At 44.1% G+C, this 13,052-nt stretch overlaps 1 protein-coding gene across 1 annotated transcript in view; it reads left to right on the forward strand.

The window, feature by feature from the left end:
* The first annotated feature begins 8,809 nt into the window (after positions 1–8,809).
* The window catches only part of MGP (matrix Gla protein), a 4,793-nt gene continuing 550 nt past the window's right edge, over positions 8,810–13,052 (forward strand). Inside the window, exons 1-4 of the mRNA XM_009076321.1 lie at positions 8,810–8,876; positions 10,847–10,995; positions 11,761–11,796; positions 12,293–12,368. Of these exons, the coding sequence (XP_009074569.1) occupies positions 10,935–10,995; positions 11,761–11,796; positions 12,293–12,368 (173 nt within the window). The 5' untranslated portion in view covers positions 8,810–8,876; positions 10,847–10,934. The remainder of the gene's footprint in view (positions 8,877–10,846; positions 10,996–11,760; positions 11,797–12,292; positions 12,369–13,052) is intronic.

Raw genomic sequence — 13,052 nt, forward strand, 5'->3', positions numbered from 1 at the left:
GGGCCTGGAGCAGGTGGCAGGTGGCAGTGCCATATCTGTGGTGAAGGGCACAGACAGCCTGGAGAAGGAGATGGGGTTGGTGCCATAGTGTGTCTCACTGGCCAAGTGGGGCAAGCATAGAGAGCAGAGGAAGTAGAGTGGGACTGAGGGAGCTGAGGCTGGCTGTGGACCGCTGTGGACTTTTATAGCTGCTGTTGTTCAGTCCTGTGGATGAAGCATGGTGGGCAGGTGAAGAGTGAGGAGCCTGACTCCTCTCCTGCCCAGGACTGCTGTTCCTGTGTTATGCTGTGCTTCTTGCAGCATTGAAAGCCCAGTTCTCTAGCCAGCACCAGTCATAGGCTCAACTTCACCATGAACATCAGCAACTTAGTTTCCCAAGAAAATCAAAGCCTGCTGAAATCAAGTACAGTTCAGATAAATATATATGAGTTAGCTTACAGTGGTCATCCCAATGTGGTGGCTGTCAAGAAAGTCCCTGTGCCCTTTTCCCTCATCTCCTGAGACACTTTTCTCCAGTACAACTGGGTGCATCAGCTTGAGTGCTGGGGTTTCATATCACGACAGGAGTAGCTGCAGGATAGAAGTGCAGAAGAAACCCTTCTTGGGGCCTAGCAGCTTTTCAGGGAGCTGACATGATTCAACAGACTGTAGCAACAAAGGACAGAATCCACCAGGCAGGCAGGGATAGCCAGGAAACAACCTCAGCAGCAAGAAAACAGGAACCTTTTTCTCAGGATCAGCTTAAGGTCAGCTTTGTGCCTCAGTGCTAAGTGTTGCACAGAGGAGGCAGAAACCTGATCTGAGATTTCAGGTGCTTTCTGTCAGGCAAGAGAGAAGGAGCTAAAACCAAGCTCTCTACTGTTACCTCAGCCTTGCAGATCTCTCTTCAGTGGCAGTACAGACCTCCTTGTAACACTCCTGCTGCTATTTCACTGATGGTGCCCGTCTCTGGAAGTGCAAACCCACTGTGCTAAATTATTTTCGTATGCTCTTACTATCTCAAGATCTCCCCAGATAAGGTATAATGGCAGCAGATTTCTGTTTAGTAATCCAGTGCCTGCAATAGTTGATGGGGGTCAGCAACAGATTATCAATAAAGTGATAGCACAGAGAAACCCAGAGAGATAATACAGAAGAGCTCCAGGGGCTGAAAAAGAGAGTGAACTTGGGACACCTGTGTATCATCTGTCATCACCAAGCTCCAGGCTTGGGAAGGCCAGGTAGTGATAAGAGGGTTGAGGAAGGCCAGACAGGCCTCTTCCATGGAGGAGTGAGGACAGGCACGTAACCACACATCTCTCCCTTCTGGGGCTTGTACAGCATTTGGCACAAACAGGACCTTACCCCCAATGAGCAACCTTGATGGCTTTAATGAAATACTGTCCTGACTGCAGTCCTTACTGGAGTTAGCTGTTCATTTAAATGCTACACTCAGGTCTCAGAATAGACAAGGGTCTTTTTATGTATCTGTTGTTTATTGAGTAGTATTGGTATTTTATTTACTGGGTCCTCCAGCAGGTCCTCCAGTTCACTAGTGAAATGACCACCAAGAAAGGCAGGTAGATGTTTGGCCAAGTAATATGGGGGAAGGCATGTTCTACAGCTGTGTACAGATGTTTGGTAAATAATATATGTGCAGCAGAGATTCTAATGTGATGTCTGCTGTATGAAAATGTATGGTATTAAACAATATTCTCATCAATCTTAGACTTAACCAGTCAGCAGGATTGTAAATGCTTGTGTACCTAACATGTGACTCATGCAGTGTATTTTGCTGATAAATGTACAGTAACATTTTCCAGTGCAGGCATGGCTGTAGGTGGGAGACAGTGAGAAGAGAAATCCCAAATAATACAATCCATTTGGTGCCAGGAGGTATTGTAAGCACATCCTATTACCAGAACAGAGAGAAAAAAAACATTACATAAAGCCCAGGAAGTACAAAAGTGTCTTTGTTGGCAGAAGTCTGTCTACTATGGAAAAAGCTCTAATGAACTTCTAGTACTGATACATGCTGTAAGTCATATGTGTATTTTTATGTGATTTTTGGCACCTGTATTGAGTCTTAAAATGATATCCTTTATCATATGTTCAGAGAAAAAATGGCAGACAATTTCAGCAAAGCAGACCCCAACCAGCTTTGACCACGCAAGTAAGAGAGAATGCTGAACCTAAAAGTGTCACCTCATGCCTGCAGGACTAGAGTCTTGCTCTATTTCTTGCACATTTATCCCGGGTTTCCTCCCAGTGCCTGGTTAAAACGGACAAAATGCAAAGAGCTCTGAAAGAAATTTATTACCACACAGACCACTACCAAAGCTGCAGAATGATGTGAGATGAGTTCGGAGTGAAGATTTTTCTGTACCAAGGACATCATCATGCTACCTTTTGATACCTCATTTTTTTAGTAAATACTGTTGCAATATTGAAGTAACAGAGGTCAATGCGAGACACTATAGAAAGAAAAAGTTGTTCTATTTCAAGTCACACTGATTTCACTCTCTTGGACTAACACTGTCATAACCACATTTTCATATGCACTGGTATGTGTTTGTTCATGCTATTTGGATTTCTTGCAATCGCATAGAAGATTCATTGCATGGGCTCTGGAACCCTCATTTTGTGTCCTGAGTTTCTCTTAGTTTGGCTACCATATGCTCATTTTAGATACATCTTTTACATCCTTCAGGAGTTGGCAGCAACTGTTGTCTTTTGTGCCTCCACCTTTTCCCACCTCTGAATATCATTAGGACTTGTCATCTTTTGTGTCCTCATCTAGGTATCTTATGACTCAATCTTGTTCTTTATCTTAGCACCATCATTGCCAGTTGTCTGATTCTTTTACTTTTATTAAGTCTTAGGTGTACTTTGTCCCTTGTTTTAGGAGTTACGTGGTTTTAGACCAATTTTTTCCCCCAGTCTGGATGTTCAGAGGTTCTGTGCGTTAATATGGGATCTTATTGGCCTGTGCCATCAATAGGTGCTGTTCTTGTAGCCCTTCTTATGCCTTTCTTTCCAGTGCTTCCTCACCCAGACCTCTTCTTTGTTCTCCATTTATATTTTATCTTTTCTTTTATAATTTAAGGGAATTTATGACCACTAATGGCAAAGACACCCTGACAAAGTGGTTACTTCTAGAGTTCAGTGCCATTTTAGGAAGAAGGAAAAACTAATCTAAAAGATATGATTTATCTTTCCTTCTCCATTTAAAATTCTTTCACGCTTTGTGAGAACACAAAATTCTTAATAAAAATAATCAGTTGTCAGGCTGAATACAAATAAACAATAAATATGTATCCAAAGAGCATATAATTAGTGTGCGAAATTCATTACTAAGGGAGGTTGTCAAGTCAAATGGCTTGACTTGCATGTGATGTTAGGAACATTAATGTAATTTGTAGTTATGTACAGGAAGATAAGAGTAATCAGATTTCCTGCCTCAAGAAACAAGAATGTCTTTCTTCTTGACACAAACAGCATTTCACAACTAGCTGGATATTGTGCATGTCCCCCCACTCCCTCGCATTCCTTTGTACTCTATCAGACATTGACAACAGAGACCAAGGCTTGGTGTGCCTCAGAAAAATTTATTTACTTACTAAAGACAAAATTTATAATACTTTAGATACTGAACTCAAGATAGAACAAAGAAATATATATGACCCTACAGGGATGCTTGTAAATATTTCGGTGGTCTCCTGCATTTAAGGCAGAGAGAACATAAATGTTTCAGTCCAATCTTGGCTTCACAAGGACTGGCATATTTGGGATCTAGATGCTATTTAAGCTTGTTATTGGAAAAAAAAGAAGAGGCATTATTGTTATTTTTTTATTTACCAGATGGATGAGAAGAGTGAAACCACAGCTGTTTTCTTATCTCTCTGCATGTCTGGACAGGAAATAAGGCGGGTAAACTCATGGGATCCCAAAGAATGAATCAGGTCAGGACATTTTTGTGTTCATGTGGTCAAGCAAGGGGGATGAGGGTGGAAAAGGAGAAGAGATTTCTGCTCCTCCTTCCTGTAAGAGTACAAATCAGAAGTATGCTCTGTTTTTAAAGACAAAGTTCAGACTTTTTGCCTGCTCAGTTTTTCAAAGGATACTTGAAGTACAGGCAATTTTAGTTACTCATATGGGTTATTTAATCCCTACACAAGAGCCTCTGCCATTTTTTTCAACATCCAAATAATATTAACATTATCCTCTCTCTTCCTTCCTTCTCAGACTGAAAGAGAAATAGGCTGATCAGTGTATGTGGACATGTGTGGGTGGGTGGGGGTGAAGCCAAAGGAAGCAACAGAGTTAGCTCTTAGCCCTGAATGTTTTAGTTGCTTTATCCAGTGAACTGAATAACCTTGGTCTGACTTCTGTGAAATGTTAGTCTTCTGGGCTCATGAACTTCCTATTACTAGTAATATTTTTTCATTGTTCAGCCAAATACAGCTGTCCTGGGAAGTCCTGGCCAAACAGAGATAGTCAGTCCTTAAGGTAATACAGTGATATCCCATGGAACATGCTGAGTATTGGAGTTGAAGGCTTGAGCCAAGCTCACTTTTCACAGCAAGCAGAAATGGAGAGCAATGAGTTCCCAGTAGGCTGTACTGCTGACCCCAGATACTCCTGTGTTCATATCCAGACCGCGATTTTTCTAGGACACTGGGCTTCATTTTGAAGTCTGATGGATTACAAGGAGTAACTTTGAGGATCACAACTGCATAGACCATGCTGTGAGGTTGTGTCTGGTCACTAATCTCTGAATTTTGTTAAAGTAAACATTTGCCAACAACATAATGCAGTGGCTAACAATCTCCCCAGTTTACCCAGGAAGCAACCAACCAGCCAAATCTGACAGCTCACCAAATGGAAACCTCTCTTTATGCTCATGGTTAATGGGGAGACAGGCCCAAATTCTGTAGGTCACTGCAGCTGAAAGAATTGTCCTCTCACCCTCTCCTCTGGCTTTGTTCAGGGAGTAAGAATCTGGGCCTTTTTATGGTATTTAGTTTAAGTTCTGCTTCTTGGCACTGGGATACCGAGTAATCAGTTGTTCCAGAGCCAGTGTGACATGCAGGTGTACTCCACATCCATGGGCAGGAGAAAGTCACTGGAAGTCATTATGTAAGACAGAAAGAGGAGCTTCTAAAGTGCACCCTGGCCCAAAATATTGGAAGAAGCATGAAAGAAAATAGCTGTGAGCTGACATGGGAACTTTCCTTACCCACAGGAGACTGACACTATCTGTAAGCTTCAGATAGTGGTTTTTACAACACTGCTAAGACTACACATGGATTCACTTTGTTAGAACCAATGCATATTTCCACACTAGAAACTTTTATTTTTTCAGAAAGTTGTAATGCTGGGGGCAAAATTCTTCTCAGGGGAAAGGTTGAGACAGATTTTAAAGATACGTATTTAAATATTTTTGAGGAAAACACCCACCACTCACTTGTTATGAAATTACTCTTTTGTCCCCATCCCACCATGGAAATGGAAATTAATCATCTCAGTTATTTTAAAAAAACTCATTCAATTGCTGTGAAACTAGATTTCTCCTGCTTATGTGCTCCCCCTTTCTTTTAGTTTTTGGAAATTTTTTAATCTAGTTTTGAAATGTGTTTTTCCCAGGTTGAACTAGCATTTGAGATAGTTTTAGGGTTAATTTAGGGTAGCTGAGTGAGTTTGCTGCCAGAGCTAACACACGTTCAGATATGTATATCAAGTTCTTTAAATGTCTGAAATGTGTTCTGTTTATTTTTACTTCATAGTCTTTTGACTAGCTCCTGTGTTTAAAAACATCTCCCTTTCTAAAGCTTAGTGTCAGTATGCTAGTTTTCAGCACAATTTATTCCATGAGGTTGTTGACTTTAATTATATTGTGGATACTCGGACACTCTTACTTAGTGGCTCAATTATACTTGCTTCTTGGATCAGTTCCTGGGTATTACTTAGGACTAAATGAAAAAATAAAAATAAAGCCTTGTTTTCTCATGTGCTGTAGAACTAGTTGTTCTAAAAAGCACTTGTTTATCATGTTGAGAAATCTCTTCCTAAACCATAGACCATGTGGTGGTTGACTGACTTACCTCCTGAAACACAGAAGCAAGTTTGAAAAGGACTGTCCAGATCCATGAGTCTAGTTACTTGATACTCTGGGCAACCTGGGTTTGGAAACCTTGATCTGTTGTAGAGCTGATAGGGTTTATTCCCTCACTGCAGTGCTCAGCAACTCTGCTGAAGCCTGCCTAGCATGAGCTGGGCACTTGGTGAGGGAGACATGAATACAGATCATGGCCCTAAAGACACAGAGGCTGGAAATGGGTCTTCTCCTGGTCATGAGAGCTGTGGATTCTGAAACAGCCCCTGGAGAGGTACTGGAAACTAAACCTAATTGCTAGTCCATTGTCCCTGCTGGAAATGCCTTATGGGCAATACAAGAATGGAGAGGTTTGGTGACACCCACAGGCTATGGTGAAAAAGTCTGTCATTTTTTGTGTGAGTGAAAGTCACCTTGCCTTGTTAGTCCTCATCTCCAGCACTTCCCACTGGAATTATTCTTCCATGAACAAGGATGTCCTGGGCCATACAGAGGAATCCTGCTGAGGTCTCCCTGGTATCTCATCTAGTGGCACTAGCAGTGCCCATTTCTGCTGTCACATGCTTAGTAGACATCTCAGAATCAGTATTCTATCATCACCTTTATGATTGTTGGTTCATAGTTGTTCCTGTTGTTCCCTGTTTACTTTCAGTTTATGAGCTTTTAACTTACAGTGGGATTTTTGCTGCTAATCCCAGTGGAAGACCTTGCCTTTGTACTCTTGCATAGTACCCTGTTTCTGTTACTGTACTTTTCAAGATCATCCTTTTCATCCTTTGTATGAGTTCTCAGGCTTGCTTTTCACTGCTGTTGCTTTCTTGCTTTGTGTTATCAACTTCCTCAACAAAGTATCCTTTTTAAAGCCAGTTGTTAAAGGAAGTATTCAATAAAACTAGTCCCAAGAGAAATTCAATTAATAATTTCTCTACATCTTTCCATTCTTTAGGCTTCTGCCCCATTTGTCTGGTTCCTTTCCATCTCACAGTCTTGACTGTAATGCCCATTTTCTCCAACTTAACTAAGGGTTTGTAAGATGGCACTGGGGCCAAAGGCATTCCAGTATCTAGATATATGAAGGTGACCAGATCTTCCTGGTCCTGATTTCTTTCAGGCTTCAGCATGTCACAGGGCTGGATACTCAGATAACCCTGAAGTGCAGTAGACTAGGACAAGAAATGTCCTCCTGTTTGCACTACATTTCAAAGGTAGTTCATGACTATGTGCCCTATATATATCTTGAGGACAGCTCAAGGTTTCTCTTCTTAGATGTTGAGGACCAACAGATGCTTGTACAAGGACACAAGTAACAATACCTTGCCACAGATAAATCTGAACTTACCTCAAACTCATAGAACACTGTTGGAGCTAAAGATATGACCCTTGGACAAAAGCCCCTCACTGTTCTCTGTTCAATCACTTGGTGGTTCTTTAACTCCATGGATATGACACCATTTTGATTTTGCAATCAAGGCTGCACATCAGGCCACACTTGATCTTTTTCTGGACCAGACAAGCCACACTCAGCAGCTGTTTAATTAATGAATAATGTGATGGGTTTTCTTTCTTAACTTTCCAAGCCACTACTTCTGCAGCTGGTCATCCCCTCCAGTAGATATTACGATGAAACTGTAGTGTCAGGGTGGAGACACACTGAAACAGACTGCCTGGAGAAGTCGTGGATGCTCAGAGACCAGGACCTTGCCCTGGCTTGGTGGGGCTTTGAGCAACCTGGCCCAGTGGAAGGTGTCCCTGCCCATGACAGGTGGGTTGGAACTAGGTGATCTGTAAGGTCCCTTTCAATGCAAACCATGCTATGATTCTATGATCTCATCTCTGCTGAGCTCAGTCCCTGAGGCTATGCCTACCCTTACTTAAGAACTGGACCTGCCACCACCCATGCTGAGCATGCACCAGGCATGGATCTCTGCTGAGGGAGGGAGAGAAGGAGGGAGCACTGCTGTGGGTTGCTATTTGCATGATTTCAGCATCCCAGGGTAGTGCATGTACACTCTACGTGTACTATGTGCTAGGTGGTGCAGACAGAGCTAGAAGCCCAGTAGCCCAGTCCAGCAAACACATGTTCTGGGTTCACTGACATGTGGTCCAGCACTATTGTGGGTCTGGTATGAACAGAGAGGGTGCATCTCAGGGGCTTGGGTTTGTGTAAGCCAGCTCTTTTTCTCATAGGGTTTGTCACTTTTGAAGGTTTCAGAGCTGCCTCCAAAGGCAGACACCTTTGTTATGTCAGTTTTCAGTCTGACATTAGTCTGCCATTAAGAGGGGGGATCAGACAGTTGCAAAAGCAGCATGAAAGGAGATGGGAGAAGGCTTCTTGACTCCTGTACCCTTTGGAAGAACAGATACCCTGACCAGCAACATGACTTGAGTTAGAACACCGCCAGGGAAGGAGAGGGTAGAAGACCAGGGGTCTTCCAGCAAAGTGGGAGACTGGAGCTTGGTCTCAGATCTTTGTCCGCTCTTTGCTCTTGGGCACAGAAAGGCAACCTGGATGAGGCTGTGCCCCCCACTAGTCCCTGATGTCTGCTCTGGGTCTCTCCCCCTTGGCTCTGCTCTTTGAGGTTGTGGTTTCCTGGCTGTGGGCAGAAGGTGTTTCTGATGGAGAAGGTGGTAACCTGGGGGTGGACCAAGAGTAGGAGAGGGGAGGAGTCACTGATCAATGCTAATAAATAAAAGATCCCTCTTCTTCAGTCCAGGGTCCGGGACGCCAGGAGAGCTGCCCCCTCAGACAAGAGTCACAGGCTGGCGGGGAAGCGACAGCTTAGTGAGTATGCAGGGACTGCCTTGCTTTTCCTGGACGGCTGCTTGTTATGAATGCCTTGGTGGTGCTTCACAGCTGCAAAACGTTAGGAGTGGTTGCTGCAGCATGTATAACATTGTAATTCTCCACTCCAGCAGCAGACAGATCAGGGCTGCTTTTCTGATCCCCCTTTTATTTGTGGGACTGCTTAGATTTCCCTGGCATATGCTGGCAATTTGGCTTACCTCCTTTCTGCGTTTGCAGCCAGTGCATGCTACTAGAAAGCAGAGGAATGGGGCTCACTGTGTTGTATGGTATGTTACCTCTAGGGCAGCCCACTCTTATTGAGGAGGGGAGATGTGTGCTGGGGAATTATGGAGTGCAGGGGAAGTAGAAAGGAGATGTACTTTTGCAAGAGAAAGCATTCCCCGAAGGAGATTTGTTGGTATAGGGCTGTGTAGCTGGCATGTTCATTCATCCCTTGAAAAGGTATTGCCTCTGTGGTGAAAAATGAAACATTTGGGTTAAAGTGGCCATTGTGGCTCTTCTCCTGTGGTTGATGGCAGGCTATGCTCCAGGCATTCTGGGATCAGAGTCCTCTGAAATAGGAGCAGAGTCTTCCAGTGATCAGAGAGCTCTGCCCAGAGTGTAGACAAACAAAGAGGGTTTGGCTGGAAACCATGTTGGAGTTTCCTACTGTGCAGCCTCAGCTTCATTCCAAAGTACTCCTAGCATCTTCCTCTCTGTGCCCCACTCTTTGCCTGCTGGGGTCTCTCCTCCAGCCTCTCCCTCAAGTCTCCCTTTTTCAGCAACTCCTGTACAAGACATTTGGGCAACCTCTGAAATCCACATTCAGCACATCCAAAACCACAGGCTCTAAGTAATGAAAACAATCCCAGAGCAGAGAATTTCCTTAAAGAGACTGGAGTGGCAGGACATGGAGGGGCAGCAGAAATGTATCAGTTCACCTCTGACCTTGTGTCTATAGCAGACTTAGAGCTTTTTCTGGACTGTTAGTGCTAGACCAGTGAGGCATCAGTCTTAAGAGATATGATTAATAGATTCATAGATTGTTGAGGTGTTGGAATGGACCTTATAGATCACCTAGTCTCAACCCCTCCTGCCATGGGCAGGGACAACTTCCACTAGACCAGGTTGCTGAAGGCTTTATCCAACCTGGCTTTGAACCCTGCCAGGGTTGGGATATCCACTACCTCACTGGGCAACCTGTGCCAGTGTCTCACCACCCTCACAGGAAAAAACTGATCTCCTCTGCCTCCACCAAGAGTCCACCCAGTCCCTTGGGCTAGAAGAGGAGTGTAAGGTCAGTACCACACTGAGGACCTGCAGAGATGGAGTTCTGGGTGCGGCTCCTGTCATCTCAATGCAAAACTCATAGTCACTCCAGTAGAAAGGGTTTTTCTGGGTTTCTGCTTGTCACTCCTGGAGCAATAAAGTAGGAGATGGGAAGGGGCAGTAGGATTATATTCCTTCTCTGAGGACTGGCTGGCTGGCATTGCAGCTGGGGCCAGCTGAGTCGGGCAGGAGTGTTTGAAGCTTCATTCTCCATGTCTCTGTTGGCAAAGCTGACCGAACAGCTTGGGCTGGGTGTATCTAGACAGAATATGGTGAGGGCAAAGAGGGCAGATCAGAGGAAAATTTAGAAAGACAAATATTTATGCTGGGGATCAACACACACCTCTGCCTTTGGGCCTCTGGCAGTCTCTGAAATTTCTTCCACTTGCACAGGCCAGCTTTTCTGAGTGTGGAGTGCTAGTGACATGTTTGTCTCTGGATTATGACCCCCAGCTCTGAAGTGGGAGAGGAAAGGGGCATGTCCCTTCCTTTCCAAAACCTGATTCAATCTGCTAATAGAGGGTGTTTTGTAATGGCTCCATAGTGTGTACTAGCCAGCCGTTGCCTTTGCCCAGGCTCTTTCATGGGCCCCTTCTGGCTCTGTTTTCATTATAAACATTCCATTGCTAATTTTGCAGTCAGCCCAGGATCTCCAGCTGACCTCAGTGGGAAGAGAGCAAAACAGCAAGAAATACAGAGTGAGAGATTCCTCCCTGCACTGGCACAATGCGCACTCTCATCATCCTTATGCTCCTGGCTGTCTTGGTGATGGCTGCCACTTGCTATGGTAGGTGACCTTTATTACTGGGTAGAATGGTAACTCCAAACCTGCAGACATCTTTGGGTTTGTTATTCAACTTTGTGTCTTCTTTCCTCTTAACTTGATCTCTTGCGTGCTTTCCTGCCCTTGTGTCAGATCCTTCTAGCCCTGATCCTGAGCTGTCAGCACCAGTCTTTGGGATTTGTGGTCCAGGATGCTTCAGCCCCTTCCTCTCTGTTCAAGCTCACCTTGCAGACTGCTTTTCTTTCTGCCCCTCTGCTGTCTGGACTACAATAAGACTATGTATTCTTAATTATTCCTTGTTAATAGGAAGATTTCCCTTTTTTCTTTTATAATATCAGCCCCTTTTCCCTGTGAGACGCACAGGAATTAGGATGCTGTTTCATGCAAGGGTCAAGTGCATTTCATTGTGCTAATGCATTTCCTAAGAACACATGCTAGCTTTGTAGGTAAGCAGGTATCTTATCCACTGTAGTGCCAGGAACAGAAGGTGAGGAACTATTCTTGAGAATCACAGACTGGATGACCTAACACGAGTCTGGAAATCCTGCCTAAAACACCAGGTGGCTCCATATGAAACTCCTGAACAGTCTAAACTCCTCATATAAATTCTAGGTCACATCACTGATCCCTTTCTCTTCTTTTAAGCAGATGCCTAAAAGCCTGGTTTCTCTGATTTGTATGTGTGTTCAATTGATCCATGGTGTGTGTAAGACTGTGAATCCCATCAATACAGTGTCTTACCATGTTTTTTACTCTTTCTTTCCCCAGAGTCCCGTGAGAGCATGGAGTCCCATGAGTATCTCCGTAAGAGACTACTTTACTATTTTCTTGAATTTGAGGTGTACTACAGACATCTCCAAGATAATTTCCTTGTACTTTACTGTAGGGATTAAACAGGGAGAACCACCTAGCCCAGGGAAATTGAATTTACTGGGTGATGGAGTTTCAGGATAAAAATGGAGAGAATTAAAAAAATACTTCAAAAGTTTTGACACAAGTGCATACTGCCATTTTTGCATAGAATATAATGAGATTTGGAAAACAGAGCTTAGGTCTCTTTTACATGTACCAAAACCGGGTTAACTGACACTAGAAAAGGACATGGCTCAAAAAAGGTCTGGTATGAGCACAGAAAGAGCTCCTGCAGAAGCCAGTTGCACAATTTACTCTTCCCCAAGAACAGGGAGGACCTTACTCTAAGCATCTTGGAACAAGCAGGTGGGATATGTAGGTAGGGGAGATCCTTTGGCTGAAAAAGAAAAAGCGTCTCGCTATTCTGAATAACCCTCTGCCTTCTCAGATCCCTTCATCAACAGGCGAAGGGCCAATGGCTTCATACAACCTGACACGAGACTAGAAGCTATCACTCAGGAGAGGTATGTTATGGCCTCAGGGCACTGAGGATGGGAGTCCCTCCTTACCAAGCACAGGCTGCTAGCAGTGGTGGCAGCCATGGTGACTTCTGAGAAGCCTCAGCCCCTCTCCCAGTGTGAGGTGCCCCTGAAGTCCCCAGTCCTGGGAGAAGCAAGAATTCAGATAGCAAAGAGCGGGTCCTTTGGTCTGGGGGCATGTCATGTGCTGGGAGGGCTCTTACTAATTTTTCTGAAAGAAACATCAACAGAAGGAGAGGGAATGAGTGTGAGAAGGTCAAAAAGAAAGCTCAGTTTGAGATCTTATTCTAGTCCTCAGATCTCATGCAGAACTTGCATTACCTCTTCTAAATCACAGGGATGTCTGAGGGCCTCCTTGCCTCATCTGTAAAATACAGATAGAGGCAATTTCATGCCTTGTGCAAGGCATGAAAATAAAGACTGAAACACAGAAATTATCTCATAGTGAAGCATCAAGGCATACCTTCTCCTTGTTACCAACCTTTGCAGGTTGTTTCAGGTCTTTGTTCCATGGGTAGTTTCGGGAAGAGCAGAGAGATGAAAGGAGGAGGTTGGGGAAGGTTGCAAAGGGAGGACCCTTCCTCAGGTTGAGGCAAGAGCCATCCCAGTCTCTCCACCACCTTACTTAACCCTGAAATTAAAGGCTACCTGAGGAGGCAAAACATTCCT

This window comes from Acanthisitta chloris, unplaced genomic scaffold, assembly GCF_000695815.1.
Source record: "Acanthisitta chloris isolate BGI_N310 unplaced genomic scaffold, ASM69581v1 scaffold28746, whole genome shotgun sequence".
NCBI classification, from domain to species: Eukaryota; Metazoa; Chordata; class Aves; order Passeriformes; family Acanthisittidae; genus Acanthisitta; species Acanthisitta chloris.